General features: G+C 34.9%; 1 protein-coding gene across 2 annotated transcripts; it reads left to right on the top strand.

Moving 5' to 3' along the window:
- The first annotated feature begins 3,286 nt into the window (after nt 1-3,286).
- Nucleotides 3,287-7,069, top strand: LOC111918435 (probable protein phosphatase 2C 60). Of its 2 annotated transcripts, none has more exons than XM_023914104.3 (5): nt 3,287-3,620; nt 3,872-4,277; nt 4,887-5,254; nt 5,940-6,176; nt 6,559-7,069. In XM_023914104.3, the coding sequence occupies exons 2-5, from the start codon at nt 3,977-3,979 to the stop codon at nt 6,811-6,813; spliced, it is 1,161 nt and encodes a 386-aa protein (XP_023769872.1). In that variant the 5' UTR covers nt 3,287-3,620; nt 3,872-3,976; the 3' UTR covers nt 6,814-7,069. The 2 variants fall into 2 exon arrangements, with proteins under 2 accessions (XP_023769872.1, XP_023769873.1); XM_023914105.3 differs by lacking the exon at nt 3,287-3,620 and adding an exon at nt 3,628-3,779.
- Nucleotides 7,070-19,403: the final 12,334 nt, after the last annotated feature.

The following is a 19,403-nucleotide window of genomic DNA, read 5'->3' as shown; positions in this document are numbered from 1 at the left end:
CTCCTACATCATATTTTACCTCTCATCTCCTTACATCACATCTCCTTTTATGTTTGTTCCTAACGACTTTCCCTAAGGATCATTGCCTACATCTCCTAGACGGTATTGATTCAGGGATTACTCCCTCAATATGTGCCCACCAAGGGTTAGGGTATCATCGCATGAATACGTAGTTACAACATCACCTGAACTCGTAATTCGTAGTAAGGGGGTTAGAGTATCATCGCATGAATATGTAGTTACAACATCGTCTGAACTCGTAATTCATCACCTACAGGTTATGAGTCAGCTGGTGTTTCCATAGGGTTGTCTATAATAGTCCGTGGTCGCCAACTATACTCTGGTAGACGACTACATCTCCAAATTGTCGGACAAGGTTGTAGTATCCTACATCACCGATTCATCATCACCTATCTATCATCACCTAATTATCATCACCTTCCTATCATCACATATCTCTCATTATTTTATTTCATCACACACCAACTATTTTATATACCCATGTTTTATCCCAACATATTTGTAGATATAAAATAAATATACAGTTTAAATCATTTAAAACATGTATAAAATCATTCATCCAACATAGACGACAAGTATTAAGATAATATGCACACATAACACGTAATTTATGTAAAATACTTCATATCTATGTGTAAGATGAAAGTAACTATGCACTCACCTGAGTAGGTGGTGACTCGGTTCTCGGATAATACTTCGTAACTCTTAAAACAATTTTCCTCGACAAAACCTAGTATCAATACCACTAGGGTTTAGTCTAACGTTAACCGCGACTAATTAATAGTCTAGCTATTATTATTATTATTATTATAATAATTATTATTATTATATAAGCGTTAAACAAAACTATATAACTCATAATAATAGCCCAAATAATTATTTTATGGTCCTAATAATGTTACTATAATCAATTAGAAGCTATATTAAAAATAGCGTAGGCGTAGCTCATTTACAGCGGGTTTTTTTCGCAAAATCGGGCTTCGCTGGAGCAACGTTCCCGAGTCGAAAGGCTCTTTTCTCGGAACTTCGGGAGCCTTGGGGCTTCCTTCGGGTGCTAGGGGGTTTACTTAGGCTTTAGGGGGCTTAAGGGGGGCTAGGGAGAGAGTTTAGAGAGAGAAAGTGGAAGAGGAAAGGTGTGAGAATGAATGGAACCCGGCACATCTATTTATAGTGTGAAGTCCTGATGGACTCGCCAAGTAGGAGGACCTACTCACCGAGTTGGTGCCACGTGTCATCATCTGATGGCTTTCCTTGGAGAGAAAGCAATGGCTGTGATCGCGCCACATCACCCAATATCGCGTATCAGTCTCCTGATTTAGAAAAATCATAACTCTCGCATACGAGCTCCGTTTTCGACGTTCTTTATATCCACATGTAGGTAAAATCAAGATCTACAACTTTCATTTAGACTCTATTGGATAATTCTCGACCGATATTAAATTTAACAGTAGGAGGAGATTAGACTGCTAAATGACCGCGAAGAATTCGTAACTCCTTTATACGGACTCCGTTTTAGTCTATCTTTTTACCGTTGAGTTCCTATTAATGAGATCTTCAACTCTCATTTAGGTCACGTAAGCGAAAAACCGCTTGAACTAAAATTCGAGTTTCGGGCCGTACACTGCTAAGCCGAATCTTAGAAAAATCATAACTTCTTAATGCGAAGTCATATTTGGGCGTTCTTTTTATGGATTTTCTCGATTTAACATATTATACGACTTTCGTTTAGGTCGCTAAGGTTAAATCTCGATTTATCGTAAATTCACTATTTACGCTTCCCGGTGCCGTGCCGGTTTCGTCTCGAAACTTCGACGGGTCATAACTTCTTCGCTATAACTCGGATTTCGGCGTTCTTTATATATACGGAAACCTTGAGACATATTATACAACTTGGTTAAGATTATTTATTCTAAATAATATTTTGTCGAAAAGTCGTTTTCGACCCCTGTTGCCTCTAAATTGAATAGCCCGGACCTGCGGACGTTACACAGTTATCACCTCGTGACCGCCTGCTTGTCACGTCGTGAGAATATGCTTCTCACCTCGTAACAATGAGTTTTCATTAACTTCCATTCCAATTTCAAACATTCATAACATCTTCGTTTGAACTTTGTTTTCGGTAATCTTTATATGCATAGAAAGGTATTAACGAGCCCCACAACCCTATCTAATTGCTTTTGACTTAATACATGTCGAAGCATAAACCGAAGGCTTTAATCATTTAACCAACATTCCTTTTTACCCTTTTTCTTCAAAGCATAAACCGGAGGCTTTAATCATTTAACCAACAATATCAACATCCAATATGGTCTAAACTTTATTCCCTTGAAGCCCCAAACCTTTTCTTTATCCATTTATGACTCACTATTCCAAAAATTAGAAATATTTCGAACAAGTGTTACACATTTTCATTCATTTTTTATATTAATAGTGATTGTCAGCATATAAAAAGAAATGAAGGATTTGATATACAAAAAAATACAACCTAATTTTATTATTTTGCTTATAAATATACTATCATATCAATATCTACTTATTATTAGCAATTATTCATTGGTATTTGGATTTGTTACTTAAATACAACCAAAATTCGTAAATAAGACTAACATTTCTAATATATAAAATCAATAACAGCTTATACAAACTAATGAAAGAATTATAGAACAAAATGGGTATAAATAAAATATTGACTATAAAATTTTTGGACCAACATATATTACATTCATTGAACTTACGATTTCATTAAAGAAGACCATAGGAACAATAAGAAAAAATATCAACAAATATATTAATTTATATAAATTAACATCTTTAAATACCATGATAACCACCTTCTCATTTTATATAAAAACATGCATCCCAAAATGGAGATTTATATATTGTTAGTTATCTTTCTCTCAATATTACTGTATAAAGTCTTGAAATATAATCTACATGTGAACTGTATATAATAAAGTAAATTTAATATCGAGAATTTTTTTTGATATTTAGTAACTAATTAATTGAAAGTTAATATAAAAACTCTTTAATAATAATGATTAATTTGTTTGAAATTTAAAAAGTTATTAAAGTTTTCAATCAATATAATATAAAAGAATGATTATCTTAAACTATATTGTTTTTCTATATTGATTTGAAATAAACCTTTTTTTTTTATAAGATATAAATTAGCGCGTTATCCCATGTATCATTTATTAAAAATAAATGTAGTAAATATATTTTTGTATCTTGTTTGACAATTTAAAAAGGCGATGTTGAAGGGTTGATTTATTCAGGAGAGGAGAGAAATATATAAAACAAGAAACGGAGAGTGAGATTTGTCTGGAGAGGAAAACTTCCGTCAACCCTCTCTTCTTCACTCTTTGATCATCTCTCCTTCACGAGAATTTGATCATTCAAATCAATACAACCAGAAAAAAGGGTATACGTATATGTATACGTATACGTATACGTATCCACGGGGTTTGGATATTTGATTGATCTACAGATCTAACACATGTAAACCCCACATGGGTTTCCTCTAATTTCTTCAGATCTCCATCCTTTTCATTTGGCAGCTCACCAGAAAATACACCCCTGAAAAGGCCTAACTTTCAACTGTGAGTCGTCTTTCTTCTTCTTTCTCTATTTTCTATTTATCGGTTTAATCCGTTTTACCTGATGGGTGTTTTGTACCTTTTTTTTGTTAATTGATTCGTAATATCTATTCAATTGTCCGACGGGTATGCGAGATTCGACTTGACCCGAAAAGATTCATCGTAATTCCTTTATGTGATTCTGGTTTCAATTCCAGCTAGGGTTTGCTTTGAGTTTCTTCGATTTATCAGTTTTGCTTCTTCTTTTAATGCAGGGAAACTGAACACTGAAATCAGAGGAGATTTAGTAGTTATAGTGTTGTTGACATCCATTTTTGGATGGTGATAAATTGGTGTGTTACGTTGTGGTGAAATGAGGCATGTTATCAAGATTGATAAATTTTCTAAAAGCCTGCTGGCGACCTTCAGATGGTTTGGATACAGCTGGCAGGCAGGAGGGTCTTCTTTGGTTTAAAGACACCGGTCACCATTTGAATGGCGATTACTCCATGGCTGTTGTTCAAGCTAATATGTTGCTTGAAGATCAAAGCCAAATTGAGTCAGGTCCTTTGAGCTTTCATGATTCTGGTCCATATGGAACCTTTGTTGGTGTATATGATGGTCATGGTGGGCCCGAAACATCGCGATATGTCAATGATAATCTTTTCCATAATCTTAAAAGTAAGTGAGTGAGAGCAGATTAATGTTTTTTTTGAAAGGAATGGAATCTGTCTAAAGAGTTGGTATTGAATGAATTGGATTTGGAATTGAAATCTATCACACGTTTGATTGGCAAGAAACTTTTCTTGTGAAATTCTAGGGTTAAAAGGGTATGTGAGCATTTCGTTTAACAAGAAAGAAATGTGGGAGTTGAGAATTCCATGGTTTTTAGGATATAAAATCTTGAAATCCATTGATGAAAGGAGTTTTGTGTCTTCCTATTGAATTGAATTCCGTTCATATGCCAACCAAACGCTGGATTCCATGGGATTTGCCCTGAATTGGAATTCAATTCCATTCCAATCCTTTGTTTGGTTGCAAATGAGTACGGAATTGAATTCCATCAGAATTCAAGATTCCATCCTAAAAACCATGGAATTCAATTCCCATCATTTCTCTCTTGTTAAAAACTATATACTCAAATTAAATACCCTTTTAACTCATGAATTCCCTTTCCATTTCCCACCAACCAAATTCCATACCCTCTAACAGATTCCAATTCCTTTCAACTTTCTTGTTATCCTCTTCATTTGCTTTAAATCACCTAACAATTTTTAATCACATTTGTAGGGATTACATCAGAACAAAATTCCATCTCAGTGGATGTAATACGAAAAGCATTTCAGTCAACCGAAGAGGGGTTTTTATCGATTGTTGCTAAACAATGGGCAGTGAAACCACAATTAGCTTCTGTTGGAACTTGTTGCTTAATTGGTGTGATTTGTAATGGAACCCTTTTCATTGCAAATGTTGGTGATTCACGTGCTGTTTTAGGAAGAACAGTGAAAGCAACAGGGGAGGTTATTGCTATTCAATTATCAGTGGAACATAATGCAAGCATAGAGTCCATTAGACAAGAGCTTCACACTATGCATCCTGATGACCCTCAGATTGTTGTTTTAAAGCATAATGTTTGGCGTGTGAAAGGCCTCATACAGGTATGATTTTCATGACTTTTTATATAGAATAGAAAAGTAGTCCTATGTCAAAATAAAGAAATGATGTGACTTTAATTAGATAATCACAGTTCATTAAAGTTGGGAAGAACTAGGAAATTTTATGTTTTTGTCTAGAATAGAAAAGTGTTTGTGGTTACACTAGAAAAAGTTGATTTTATAATGTGTAGGGCCAAAATAATGGAAATTTGAGAAACTTTTAAGTAGTGTGTTTGCTTTAGGTTTTTTTTGTTTCTTTGCACATAATGCTTTTAAGGTGAAAAATTAAGGTTTTACACAACATACTTCATTAGTATATGACCTCCTCCAGGAAAAAGGTCCACAATTCAAGTTCAAGGGTGAAATGAGTTATTTTATATCTTCAAAATAAAAAAGAATCACTTTTTTTACATAGAGAAATGAGATAACTACATTTAATTCTATCAATGATTAAATGTCTGGTGGAATAGATGGATGCTTCTTATTTACTTAATGCATAATACAATTTTTATTAATTAAATGCATGAACGAAAAAGGGATGGGGTGTATTAATTTTGGATCAACATAAGAAATTAACAAGTACATTGCTATTTCTTCCATTTAATCCTTTAATGTATTGTTGAAATAAATATATTATTTTTTTGAGTTTTGCATCCGAGGATAATGTTTGGGATTGTGTATGTTGTAGATATCTAGATCAATAGGTGATGTATACCTCAAGAAAGCGGAATTTAATAGGGAGCCCTTGTACGCCAAATTTCGTCTCCGTGATCCTATCAAAAAGCCGATATTGAGTTCCGATCCATCAATATCCGTGCACGAAATCCAACCGTTCGATCAGTTTCTCATATTTGCATCCGACGGTCTCTGGGAGCAACTTACCAATCAAGAAGCAGTTGATATTGTCCAAAAACACCCTCATAACGTAAACATCTCCTCTTTTCCATCTTCATTCCACATGCCCGATTTGACATGACATGATTTGACACGACATGACATGATGTAACATTTACTGTGTTTGACATACATTGGACTAGGCCTGAGACTGATGTCAATTGAACAAAAACTGTATTTTTTGTCCCATCCAAAAAGGTGGGACTTGTGATTGGGATTGTGACCGATGTCAATTAGATGTTTTTGTCCCATCCAAAAAGGTGTGGGTCAGGCACTCATTTCTTGTTTGTGCAAAAGACGTGAATGTTTTCGTCCTCATCATAAAAAAATAGCCCTAGACAGCTTCGTCAAGTTTAAATTTAAATCCCATATGGTCGGTCCATGTAAACTTAATTTAAATATGTGTGTTGCAGGGAAGTGCTAAGAGGTTGTTGAAAGCCGCTTTACATGAAGCGGCAAAGAAGCGGGAAATGAGGTATTCAGATTTGAAGAAAATCGATAGGGGCGTAAGGCGTCATTTCCACGATGACATCACTGTCGTTGTGTTGTTTCTAGATTCCAATCTTGTTAGTAAAGCGAGCTCAAAGGGCGGGCCCACGGTGTCCCTGAGGGGCGGTGGGATCAATCTGTCGGCAAAATCTCTCACACCGCTATCAACCACCTCGTAACTTGTTACTGCCACCATCAGCCACCATCTATTGTTGTTATCTGGTGAATCTATTTAAGGTTAACCCCCACCCGAAGTACCTTAAAGCTGTAGGTTTGAATCTGAAGAAACAAAGGGTGAAAGATTTTGGACATGAAAAGCTTATTTTGAAGCTAATCCTTTTTATTTTATTAACATTTGTTACCATTGTATTTCGTTATTTCTGTGTAAGTAAGAATAACAACTGGGGTTATGTTATGAATGTCCATTTTCGTCCATGTTATTTATGTCGAAGCATTCCAAAGTGTCACTTCAAAACCTAAGTTACGCCATGGGGCATCTAGTTTTGGATTTTTAAGTTAAGGGTAAACTATCTCGCTTCTAGTCAAACTGATGCACTTTAACTTGTATGGTAGGAGTATCGTGTGTAGATGACCATTACATTTATGATTGGATTTTAAGGTCTTGCTTTATGTTTGATCATGAAAGAAACAACTTGTAGCAACTTGAACCATTTTGCATGTCAACCTTCAACTTATGTTTCCCATTGATCGCCTCGTGATCTGAAAACAACACGAACTCGTTGGCAATAGATAGTGTTGCAAATGAGCTAGACTTTGAATAATGGTATAAAATTCGTTGTCGTAAGTGGAGAAGGGATGCCACGTATTGTTTTATCTCTCGTTGAAGAAAGTGATGGTTGTTAATGGCATAGTACAGTGTGGATCCCAACTCCAAATGCATCAAACTCCGCTTAGAAACTTCACTAAAATTAAACAAAAGTGCAAAATTCGTCTTTGTAGTTTGTAAAAACCGATGATAAGGTTCAAAAAGTTTCCTACGAAAGTCCAAAATAAAAAAATTTCTGAGGTTTTGAACATTGAAAGATAATTTTTCCCTTGTTTATTTTTTGTATTTTTATATTATTTTTAATAGTTTATCTGATGGTCACTTGTGAATATAGTGGAGGTTCTATCAATTGTCCCTGATGTCATTTCAAAGGATTGATGTAGAATTTTTGCTACACTGTTGTTCGAGCCAACAATGTAGTGTTCGAGTTTACAATCACAAATTTTCCATTGATGAATCTCAATGATCTCATGACAATGATGAAGATATTTCGTCAGCTGGATAAGTCAAACATCCTAAGAAAAATCAAACTGCATTCATTATTGGATATGCATATATCAAGGCCTTCATTGATTGTTATTATTTTAATTTGGCTAAAACTGATATTGATCTTGCCACTGCAATCAACAAGGAATCAAAAGTTCCTAAAGATTTATTGAAGGGGAAACTTAATATTGAGAAATTTGAAGACGAAGAAATAATCCATAAACCCTTGTTTTCCAAGGGAAGAATAACAGGGAAAATTTAAACAAGTTCCTTTTTTCATACCGATGATTTGGAGAGGTACATGAACTCTCACTTTTCAATATTTTGCTCCGTATCAACAACTGTCAAAAAAACGATAATGAAGACAAAGCGGAGGTTCGAAAAATCATCCATTGGTACATGAAGATAAGGAAGGCTATGTTGCAGACAATGAAGATACTTCCTTGAAGATTCGTCTTTTCTCACAAAAGGGGAGAATGTTAGATCGAAAGTTATTGTGAGAAGTCGAATTGCAGTGTCTTTATTTCATTGTGTTTGTAAATAGTTAATGTCCATGTGACTTCGGTATGTTAATCTATTTACAAGGCATCTTTAAGTTTCATATTGAGATGTTTTGTCCTTGTACTTTTTGGTCCGTGAGTACCATAAATAGGGTAAGTACTTAGAGGATAGGGTGAGAAAATTTTTATTAGACTAGATCATTTGTACTCTTATTCTCTCTATACCTTTCCAAATATATGTTGAAATATAAATCTGATTTACATCTACATGTTCTTACTTGTTTTTCTTAATCGATTAACTTAAACACATTTCAAACAAATTTACAAGTTCCTTTATAACCAATTAAGCAGTTATTTAGGCAACCCAGACTGAAATACCCGAGAACCAAATAAGCCTAAAATGCATACCTGAGAATCGAACTGGATAACTTATTCGGTCCTAATTTAGTTTGGTTTGGCTCCATTTCTTGTTCTAGTCCGGGTATTCGGTGCAAACGCTCATACCTAGCACAAAGCTTAGTGAGTTCCCTAGTATACCTCATATTTTATCATACACACTTTGAAAATAAATTGAAGGCTTACGATTCCATCGTAACGCCTCCAGCCCATGACCTCTATGCTCCCAACCATCAACCCACATAAAGGCATATGATCCCATCATAAGACCTTCCACCTACCATAACAAGTCGACATTTAGGCTCCTAACCATGAACCATCATAAGCCCTTACATTTACCTTAGTGTAATTCTTCATTCGTACCCTATCAGTATACAAACAACCTATCATACAAAGTTCATATAATATCATACATAATATAGTGAGAAAACTCACATGAATCTGGAAACTACATGATGAAAGCAATCTCCTCAAACGAAACAGCTACCATGAACCACCTAATACGATTCAGAGATCAATCCTCAGTTTAATACTAATATCTATCAAAGTTGGACCAAAATTCAATCTGTTAAAATGTTAAAAGTCAATGCCCAGACACATCGCTGCCATCACATGGCGTACTGCACCCACTAAAATCCAAAATAGTCACAGTTTGACCCTATGATCCAACCGTGACCATTAATGGACACGTCGCGTCTACTAGCTTAATGTAACGCATTTTTTTGAATTATGTGGTGTTAATATAAGTAATATAACAATGTAGGTCTTTTGTAAAAAATCCTTGTTCGGGGCACAAAGTGATAGGTAGGACGTGGCGATAGGGTCTTGTGTTTTGAAGCCTATTTAAAGGCTACTTCGAGGTTTTTATTCTTATCAGCCTCCATCGTCACTAGAAATCCCTAGAGTATCATCCTTCCATCCTTATTGAGCGTTAGTGTTCTTTGGTTCCATTTGAAGAAAAAAATGGTGGTTTTGGTTCAAGTAGAGTAAGACCCATCCAATTTTTTTACATTCTTATTATATTTTGGACCTTGGAAAGGTAAAAAGTTTCAACCTTTATTCTTCTTTATCTTAGATCTAAGTGTTTTATACTTATTAGTCCCTTTATTTCATGATTTCCATGGATTTTGGAAAGCTCCAGGTCCAAAGGTTGTTATAGATGGTCCCTGTAACTTTCGATGGGAGTAGAATGTATGATTGAGTCCTCTTTGTCCCATGCAAGTTGTTCTTAGACCATTTTGGTCTCTTTTAGAGTTAGGGTGTGTTATTGAGCTTGTTTGAGCCAATGATCTAGATAAAATTGGAAACTTTATCCATTAAGATCTGTGTTTGGTTTATATCTAAGAGTTATAGCCCTTGTCTATAGGGATTACAAACTTAAGGGAAAAGGGTTTTAAGATAGAAAACATGACATGTTTCTTATAGGGTCGTGATTCATCTCTTAGGGTCCATTCACAACTAGTTGGTCCCCTAGTGTGACAACCCGATATTTCGAATCTATGTAATGACCTAAAAAGTCAAATATTGTAACCACTTTTGATATAATGAAATTAACTTCGAAATTAAAATGTTCAAAAGTCTCTATTTGGGTACCTACTATGTTAGATATCATTAAACCGTGATCGTACATAAAAAAACGTCCAAATCTGACTTCGTATAAGGAAGTTATGATTTTTCCAAGTTCGGCATAGCGATAGACAGCTAAAAACTCGAAACAGAGATCGAGCGACTTTTGGCCGGAATGACCTAAATGAGAATCGACGGTCTCGACAATGGTTTTTCAACGGTAAAAAGTCTGGCAAAAACAGACGTCGGATAATGAAGTTATGGATTTCTAACGAAGTTTTCTTACCCCGACCTTTTTAAAAATAAATAATAAAAATAATATCAAAATTTGCCAATGGAGTCTAAACGAAAGTTGTAGAGCATAGTCTCACCTACGCGTGGATATAAAGAACGTCGAAAACGGAGTTCGTATGGAGAAGATATAAATTTTTTAAGTTTTACTAAATAATAAAAATATAAATTTAAATCAAATTTCGGTATTATTCGAAGGAGGAGTCACCAGACCAATCCGAGTTACGCCCAGCGTACGCTCGTACGCCCAACGTACTCGAGGACTAGGCCTCGGATCTTCCACGTCGCCCCCTATGCGAGGCTATGCCCCATCCCATCCGAGCTCCGAGGCAGTCGAGGATGCAGTCACGCATGACGCACACGTACGCCCAGCGTACCGAGGCGGTTCCCAGCCCCTATAAAAGGGATGCGAGGGTTCCGAGGAAAATGCCCATTTCCTCTCATCTTTCTTGCATTTTTGCCTCGTTTTCCTTGCACGTGATATCCCGAAGCCCCGGTTTCCATACTCAAGCCCCGAAGGTCATTTGTGCTCCAAAGATTCCCGAGAATCCTGAGAAAATCCGCTTTCTCGAGTCGAAATTCTGCCTGGTTTTCATCTCGCCTTCTTCGATCTTTCAAAGTGAGTTCATACCCCTATAATCCACACTTTTAAATGTTTTATAAATGCTTTTATATGCTTTTAAAGGGGGGGGGGTACAAGTAAAACACACGGTTATTATCGTGAGTTATATATGATGGGTTTTAGCCATAAGAACATCCTATGTGCTCATACAAACCCTAATACTTGGATCTAGGTTTCTCTATTGTACATGCAATTCATCCAAGACTATAAACCCTAGATCTAACATATAATAATCAATATAACATATGAATTAGGGTTTAGATCATACCTTGATTGTTATGTAGCAATAACAATCTCAAATCCTCCTTGTATTGACTTTAGAAAGCTTAGAGTCACAAATGTCACTCCTCTAATGGTTCACAAACACCAAGAGCAAGAGGATGAAGAAGAGAAGAGAATGAGGCTCTCAAAAACGTGTGGAAACCCTAGAGAACAAGTTCACCACGTTTTTGGGGCATAAGGGTTCTTTAAATAGTGAGGCTATTAGGGTTATCTAACAAGGAAACCCTAATTTGGATGCTTAAGCCCTAAGCAACCCATGGACTCCTTTCCTTAAAGGCCTAGGACGATTTCTAATGGGTTTCCCCATAGAATTCATCCAACCTTATAATATAAGGCAATCCATAGCCTAATTGCAATTATCTTATAATTACAATTCCAGTCCCTTAAGTTTAATTAATCTCTTTTAGCCACAAACTTAATTCTTATTAATTCTTGACTAATATTAATTAAACAATATGATTTCTCCTTTAATATATTATTCTCATAATATATTAATAAATCATATTTAATCCTTTCTCTCTATAATTCATCCTATCAAGTTGCTTTGGTGAAGGCAACCCAAAAGGACCATGCACCATCGGGTCAAGTACATACCAAAATAGTTATGGACTTAGACACTAATCCAACAGTCTCCCACTTGGATAAGTCTAATAACTATTCTGCGTATGACTTCAGATCCTGATCTGCAATCGTAGCTTTCCAAAGCTGCTGTCAACTCTGATCTTATCAGATACGCGTGTCCTTTAGATAAGGGATCATATATTCCTCCATTCTAGATATCGTATAGACTGAGACATGGATCTAAATCATTCTCTCTGTCTATGTGCTGTTTCCCGACTTCAGATTTATGATGACTGGCAATAGACTACAATTGAACACATCAATTTAGTCCCGACTTGGCCACGCACTTAGGTGCCATCACTAAATCATTGAAGGGCCCACAGATATCGCTTTTATCCTACTTTGGATACAAGGAACGGATAAACTTTGACTCAATGCTCGCTTACACTCACTCACCAAATCACACACAACAATATGTTTTATAACACCAAGTTACTGGTGCATTTACATATTATCAATGTGCAACTGACTCGCAAGATACAACTCACACATCTCGGTTTCAAGAATATAAGATGTTATCGTCTCGCCAATCACTCGTGATAAAATCCATGAAGTGATCCAAGTGAGCGTTGGTTTAATCCAATGCTCAAATCATATTCATAAGCACTCATGAACGTTGCAGCAAACATTTGCTTATGTCCAATACACTTTAGACAATCCACACACCAATTCACGACAGTCTTCTTTCATATCTACTTCCAACATATGAACGACCGTGGCCAGTTTGAATAATTCGACTGTTCTTAACCAATTAAATTATTCAGGAAGTCAAAACATGCAAAGTGAAACACAAGAATAATGCTAATCCCATATGGCCTCAAACCTTTGAGTATAAATAAAACACCTTTTATTTATCACCATATCGATTACTCATTATTTGTTGTTTCGGTTAATCAACTTCTTACTTGAATTATTACACTTGTCCCATGCTCTTAGCATGCACACAATGGTTACCTATGGTTCTTGCTTTGTGAAATAGATAAAATGAATACATTTCCAATCCTACTCATTCCACAACTCCCAATCCTTTTCACAAGTGAAAGAATGTCAAATTCTTGCCACTTATAGAATATGTTAGATTCTAACATTTTATGCAATGATCCTTTCGTAATGTCACTGCACTAAAGTCACACTGACTATTGCCAATGATATTACAAAGTCCTCTATCGGAGATTGTTACAATACAATTCCTTAGATGTGATGTCTCTCACTTAAAGTACATTCATTTGAACATCCTTTTGCATAAAAGTTTCTAATCTAGACATTGATTCTCAATATCCAACTCCCAATATGGAAACGTTTCCATATTTTCCATATGACAACTCATTCTTAATAGAATCTTTTCTATTCATAATAATGTCGATATGGTCCATCCAATACTATACTTCCAACTACTCACAAACGACCAATCCTCGGCGAACTCTGGATTGTCCTTTGATAGTTGTTTAATTATCTTAGTCAAAACCGATTCTTGTCCTTTTCCCTCTAAATGCGCTCGACATTTGGAAAAATTTAGAATGGTTCAATATTATAGCATTTGCAATCAATCCTATACCCGAAGCGTATGGGACATGATGCATAATGTCTTACATAAAGATCTGATACTTTATCAATCTTCTGCCATAATATTTTATGTGCTACGTTCTTATAATTCGAATTATGAAGAGGAATGCCGTAATCATAATCGAAACTTAAGAACACACTATGTATCCTTGACTAAATTTATTAAAATTCCACAACCTAAGCCTTTAGATTTGAAATGAAATATTCTCTCCCTTAATTATAGCAAAACAACTATTCAACTTTGCAAAGTATGAATCTTGTTTTCTATAATTAATATTGCTAACTTGCAATACTTGCCTTAATAATCATATAATCATAACATTTATGCTCCCACTATCACGATGATTATTATAACCATAACACTTATGCTCCCACTAGCTTTGACCTGTATTCAGAAACAACTTAACTTCCAGAAAAACAATACCTATTGAATTTCTTAAGTTCATGTTTTTAATACTTAATGCTTTGATAATCCTTTATCTAAGCTTATACACCTTTCCTTTAGATAGCTCATATGTGTGTCTAAACAATTCAGACTAATTGCCAAATCTCATAATTCGAATCATGGAAAGGGATACCGTAACCATAATCGAATTCGAGAATACAATTTCACAATCATTATCTTCTTAAAATCTCTATTAGTGAAAGCATTTCCTCACAATCATTTTCATGAAGGAGGGAATCTTATGACACTTAGATTTTAATGGTGTATGTGTTCCTATCCGTGTGAATTTGTCAAAACCAAAGTTTTCGACAAATCCAAACTCATATGGACCGAACTTTCTCAATCTTGATTTCTTGCTTTATGGTAACACAACTGCCCACCATGTCTTCCAAGTAGTTAAGCAACACACCCTTTACTATCAATGTACCTTTCATTGATCAAGGTCCTTGCCTTTTATGCATTCAAATGAGAACTCATAGTACTCACATGTATAATTAACTCAACTGGAACGGCACATAAACAATATAGTGTCAACACGATAGGTTGTAAACCTCAAGTCGTGTGCTAGTGATGATCGATAAGGTTTATTCTTGATTCGTTTTTGAACTTTTCAAGACTATTAAGCCTCCCATTGACTCTTTGACATATAAGATTCTCTTGTCAATAAACATTTCTTGACAAACAAATATTCAAGAGTTAGTGTAGCCTTTACCAAGATAAAACACTTCACAAAATTGGTCCTAGTTGGTCTTTGTCTTATCCAAGTCATCACAACTTACCAATTTCAAATGTGCAAGAATAAGGAAAACTTTTTCTAAATTCTACATGAATGTTATAAACCTTCTTAAGACTAGTCACTCAATGTCACAATCTTAACTCTAAGAATTGTTTTGGAATGAAGTATGATTGACTTCTTGATTTAACCATTTCTTCAATTCTTAATTCCTCTTCTTAGACATACAATTGTACTAAGATTTACTTAGAGGATCAATTGAGATATGGTTCTTAATCATTAAGACATATCATAAAGCATAAAAGGTACTCTCCCTTCTTCTTAGAATAGAGAAACTTTTATCTTTCTGCCTACTTGATTCTTCTTATTCGTTCTGCTACTGATTTAAACTTTTTCAATCAATTCAGAATTACATTTAATCTTATAAGTATAATCATATTTACTAAACCTTTAGTAAATCATGACGAATATCTTTGTTACTCTTATGGTGGATTTGATCAACACACAACTTTGTGTACTCGATCTCCTAGTCCTTCACTTGACCCTTTGTCAACGAATTAGTCTAATTTCCAAATATGAAATTTCTCATTCATCGTGCAACCAAGTTGCATGATTCCAAGTTTCTGTCCAATTGAAACTTGGGCGATGAGAAACTCTCCCTATTTGGTAAATTCTCGACATTTCCACAAACAACATAATTAAGAATCACATCCACTCGTTGTAGAATTATACGAACATCAATTTTTCATAACGATTTCATTGCAAGGAAATAGATAAATAAATAAATGAGTCAAACCAAAATTCATTTTATTCATAAAAGCAGCGGAAAACATTTGTTTTTACAATGCAAAATCAACTGAAAAACTATGTAGTCAAATATTCCTAACAATTCTATCATAACTTTCTAAGCTCAAAATCTAATCTTCAAGTCCATGTGATCGAGATCCATTTCTTTGTGATTAGACTCATCTTGCTTTTCCATCAAGCTTCCTCTCTTTTCACTGATCCTGCAAAACATTCAAATGCAATCTTATCACATCATGTATTAAGAATCAACGAATAGGAACTTAATGGAGTTAGATAGTGGATTTTACCCGAAGCACAGCCATACTCTTTGACTCTCCCATCTTCTAGACTCTTCAGGCTCTTAGGGCAGACTTGTATCCAATGCCCTTTCTCTTGGCAGCAAACGCAGGTCGGTTCTCCTAGAACGTCCTCGGAAGTATGGTTGGTTGACTTTCCCAACAAATACGTACCATTGCTTTGCCAAATCATTTCTGATTCAGCAGCAATGAGCATGTAAGTTAGGTCAATGAGGTTTTCGTCATGATCCATCATATAATACTTTCTTTTGAACTCGTTATATGATTCAGGAAGTGACGGCAGAACCCAGTTCACAGCCAACTTATCAGGGAATGACACACCCAACATTATCAACCTATCGATGTGTGATTTCATTCCTAGAACGTGGGCACACACGGGTTTACCATCTTCATGTTTCATTTCCAATAGGGTTTTAGTGACATTGAACCTTTCAATTCTTTGATCTTGTGGGTTAGGGAGAATTATTAGAGGAAGTGGAGGAAGTGAAACATGATTTCTTGTTCCTCGATCGAATCGTGGAATATCATCTTTATGTGGAATGCTTGTCCCACAGGATTTGGGAAGACCATAGTTGTCGAACTTTGACATCTACAAAATGGGAGAAAACAAATTCAAGTTAGTTGATCGATTGAGTCCTTAATATATCACCCAAATGAGATATTAAGGCTAGGACCCAACACAATACGCTACAACCTAGAAAAGGGATGACGTAATCTAGTTGCAAAATATTTGAAGGTAAGTGAATGACGATTCACTGATTTCCACCATTAAAAAAGAAATTTAAGTTTTAAATCTATGAAAACTCCTAGATCCTTTGAGATTCATTGAACATTTCAATGGCATGTTTAAATCTCGATATGCCCCTCTAGTTTGTGACTGGGATGCTGAGGATCACAAAGCGGGTGTGAATAACCATGCAAATCTACATGGTGCCCTCACATGTTACAGTTACCTATTCGATGTGCTGGTAAACCACACACGCTCCACCGAACTATGACAAACATTGAGTCACCCTTTGCTACCTTTGCTTAGAACCATTTAGTGTGCCGGTAAACCACACACGCTCCACTAACGTCTTCGCAAGGGCACAAAGTGTAATTTCATGGAATTGCATCAATTCACTTTTGCCTAAAGTAACTAAGATTGAGAATTTGTAAAACATTTAGTTACTTTTGTACTTCATTATACTTATAATGGAAGGTTTTGTCCTATCCTACCCGTTCGGCTAACGACCCTCCACTAGTCAAGAGTGCAGTGGGTAAGAGTGGATACCCATTCAATCGCCATTTTATAGGCAATTTCCTTAAACACCCCTTATTGACCAACTTCGTGAATGAGGCCTACTAACGGTAAGACTGACTTTTACTCATACATATATATAATGTTAGACTTTTAATGTTATATATAGTATAAGGTGTATTTTATACTTTTAAAATACTATGTGGTCAAATTTAATAATTATACTTTTAATTCAATTAAATTGTGAACCAAAACTTTATGGATTTATTAAACCTCCTTTGATTATACACCTTAATTAATTAATAAAACCATAAGGGTGTGATTTGAACTTTTCAAAACAATACTAGGGTTTTAGAATTTAACATTCCTAAATTAAACTTTTAATCAACTTTTAAATTCCAAAACTTGAGGGCAAGTTTTGAAACATTTCAAAACATTAGGGATTAGAATTTAAATATTTTAAAATCAAACCTTTTAATCAAAATTTAAATTCCAAAACTTGAGGGAAAGTTTGAGACTTTTCAAAACACTAGGGTTTCAACTATTTAAATTTCAAAACAAACTTTTGAGTTCAAATTTAAGCTATAAAACCTAAAGGGGAAAATTGAAACTTTTCATAACACAAGGATCAAATAAAAAATAATATAATTAAACAATTAATTTCATTATTATCTATATTTGACCTAATTTCAATTTCTTGCAAAATAAGTTACCCAATTAATACAAATAATTAAACTTTATTATATAAGGAAGTTATTATCTAATCAATTGGTAATTATTTTTTGTTTAATCAAGGATATACTCAAAATTATGTATAAAATCGGATTTTAATGACTTAAAACAGATAAGGCATGTATCCATGAGTAAAACAGCAAGAAATCCCGAAAATAGCTCCATCTGACGCTCGAACTCGCCGAGTACCACACTATACTTGCCGAGTTGAGGCCTACTCGCCGAGTACACTGTGGTACTCGCCGAGTTCATCAGGCAGATAGCTCAAAACTCGATTTTGCAACTTGAACAAACATACAAGGCATCAATACAATAGAAACCAACCAGGCTCTGATACCACTGATGGGTTTTAGCCATAAGAACATCCTATGTGCTCATACAAACCCTAATGCTTGGATCTAGGTTTCTCTATTGTACATGCAATTCATCCAAGACTATAAACCCTAGATCTAACATATAATAATCAATATAACATATGAATTAGGGTTTAGATCACACCTTGATTGTTATGTAGCAATAACAATCTCAAATCCTCCTTGTATTGACTTTAGAAAGCTTAGAGTCACAAATTTCACTCCTCTAATGGTTCACAAACACCAAGAGCAAGAGGATGAAGAAGAGAAGAGAAGGAGGCTCTCAAAAACGTGTGGAAACCCTAGAGAACAAGTTCACCATGTTTTTGGGGAATAAGGGTTCTTTAAATAGTGAGGCTATTAGGGTTATCTAACAAGGAAACCCTAATTTGGATGCTTAAGCCCTAAGCAACCCATGGACTCCTTTCCTTAAAGGCCTAGGACGATTTCTAATGGGTTTCCCCATAGAATTCGTCCAACCTTATAATATAAGGCAATCCATAGCCCAATTGCAATTATCTTATAATTACAATTCCAGTCCCTTAAGTTTAATTAATCTCTTTTAGCCACAAACTTAATTCTTATTAATTCTTGACTAATATTAATTAAACAGTATGATTTCTCCTTTAATATATTATTCTCATAATATATTAATAAATCATATTTAATCCTTTCTCTCCATAATTTATCCTATCAAGTTGCTTTGGTGAAGGCAACCCAAAAGGACCATGCACCATCGGGTCAAGTACATACCAAAATAGTTATGGACTTAGACGCTAATCCAACAATATAAAGTTTCATTATACACTTTTTATCAATTGAATCATATGTGATTATAACTATTATAGGGAAACTTTCATATGCAAAATATATCCCGATAACATCTTGTCTTTTGAAATGAAAAATGTTGTTATATATATATATATATATATACAAATCAAACACTCTGCTTATACTGTATGTATATGTGTCCATCTTTGGCACTACAAAAGTTATACTTTTCATAACAAGTGAGCATTTCACTAGGGTTTACTATACAAACGAAACAC

Source organism: Lactuca sativa, chromosome 4, assembly GCF_002870075.4.
Source record: "Lactuca sativa cultivar Salinas chromosome 4, Lsat_Salinas_v11, whole genome shotgun sequence".
NCBI classification, from domain to species: domain Eukaryota; kingdom Viridiplantae; phylum Streptophyta; class Magnoliopsida; order Asterales; family Asteraceae; genus Lactuca; species Lactuca sativa.
The sequence above is the reverse complement of the archived record's forward strand: the minus strand, read 5'-3'. Positions and strand labels throughout refer to the sequence as shown.

Coding starts and splice junctions, on each gene's coding strand:
- LOC111918435 (XM_023914104.3), top strand. CDS start 3,977: ATGTTATCAAGATTGATAAATTTTCTAAAAGCCTGCTGGCGACCTTCA. Junction 5,255..5,939: donor GTGTGAAAGGCCTCATACAG/GTATGATTTTCA, acceptor TGTATGTTGTAG/ATATCTAGATCAATAGGTGA. Junction 6,177..6,558: donor TCCAAAAACACCCTCATAAC/GTAAACATCTCC, acceptor TGTGTGTTGCAG/GGAAGTGCTAAGAGGTTGTT.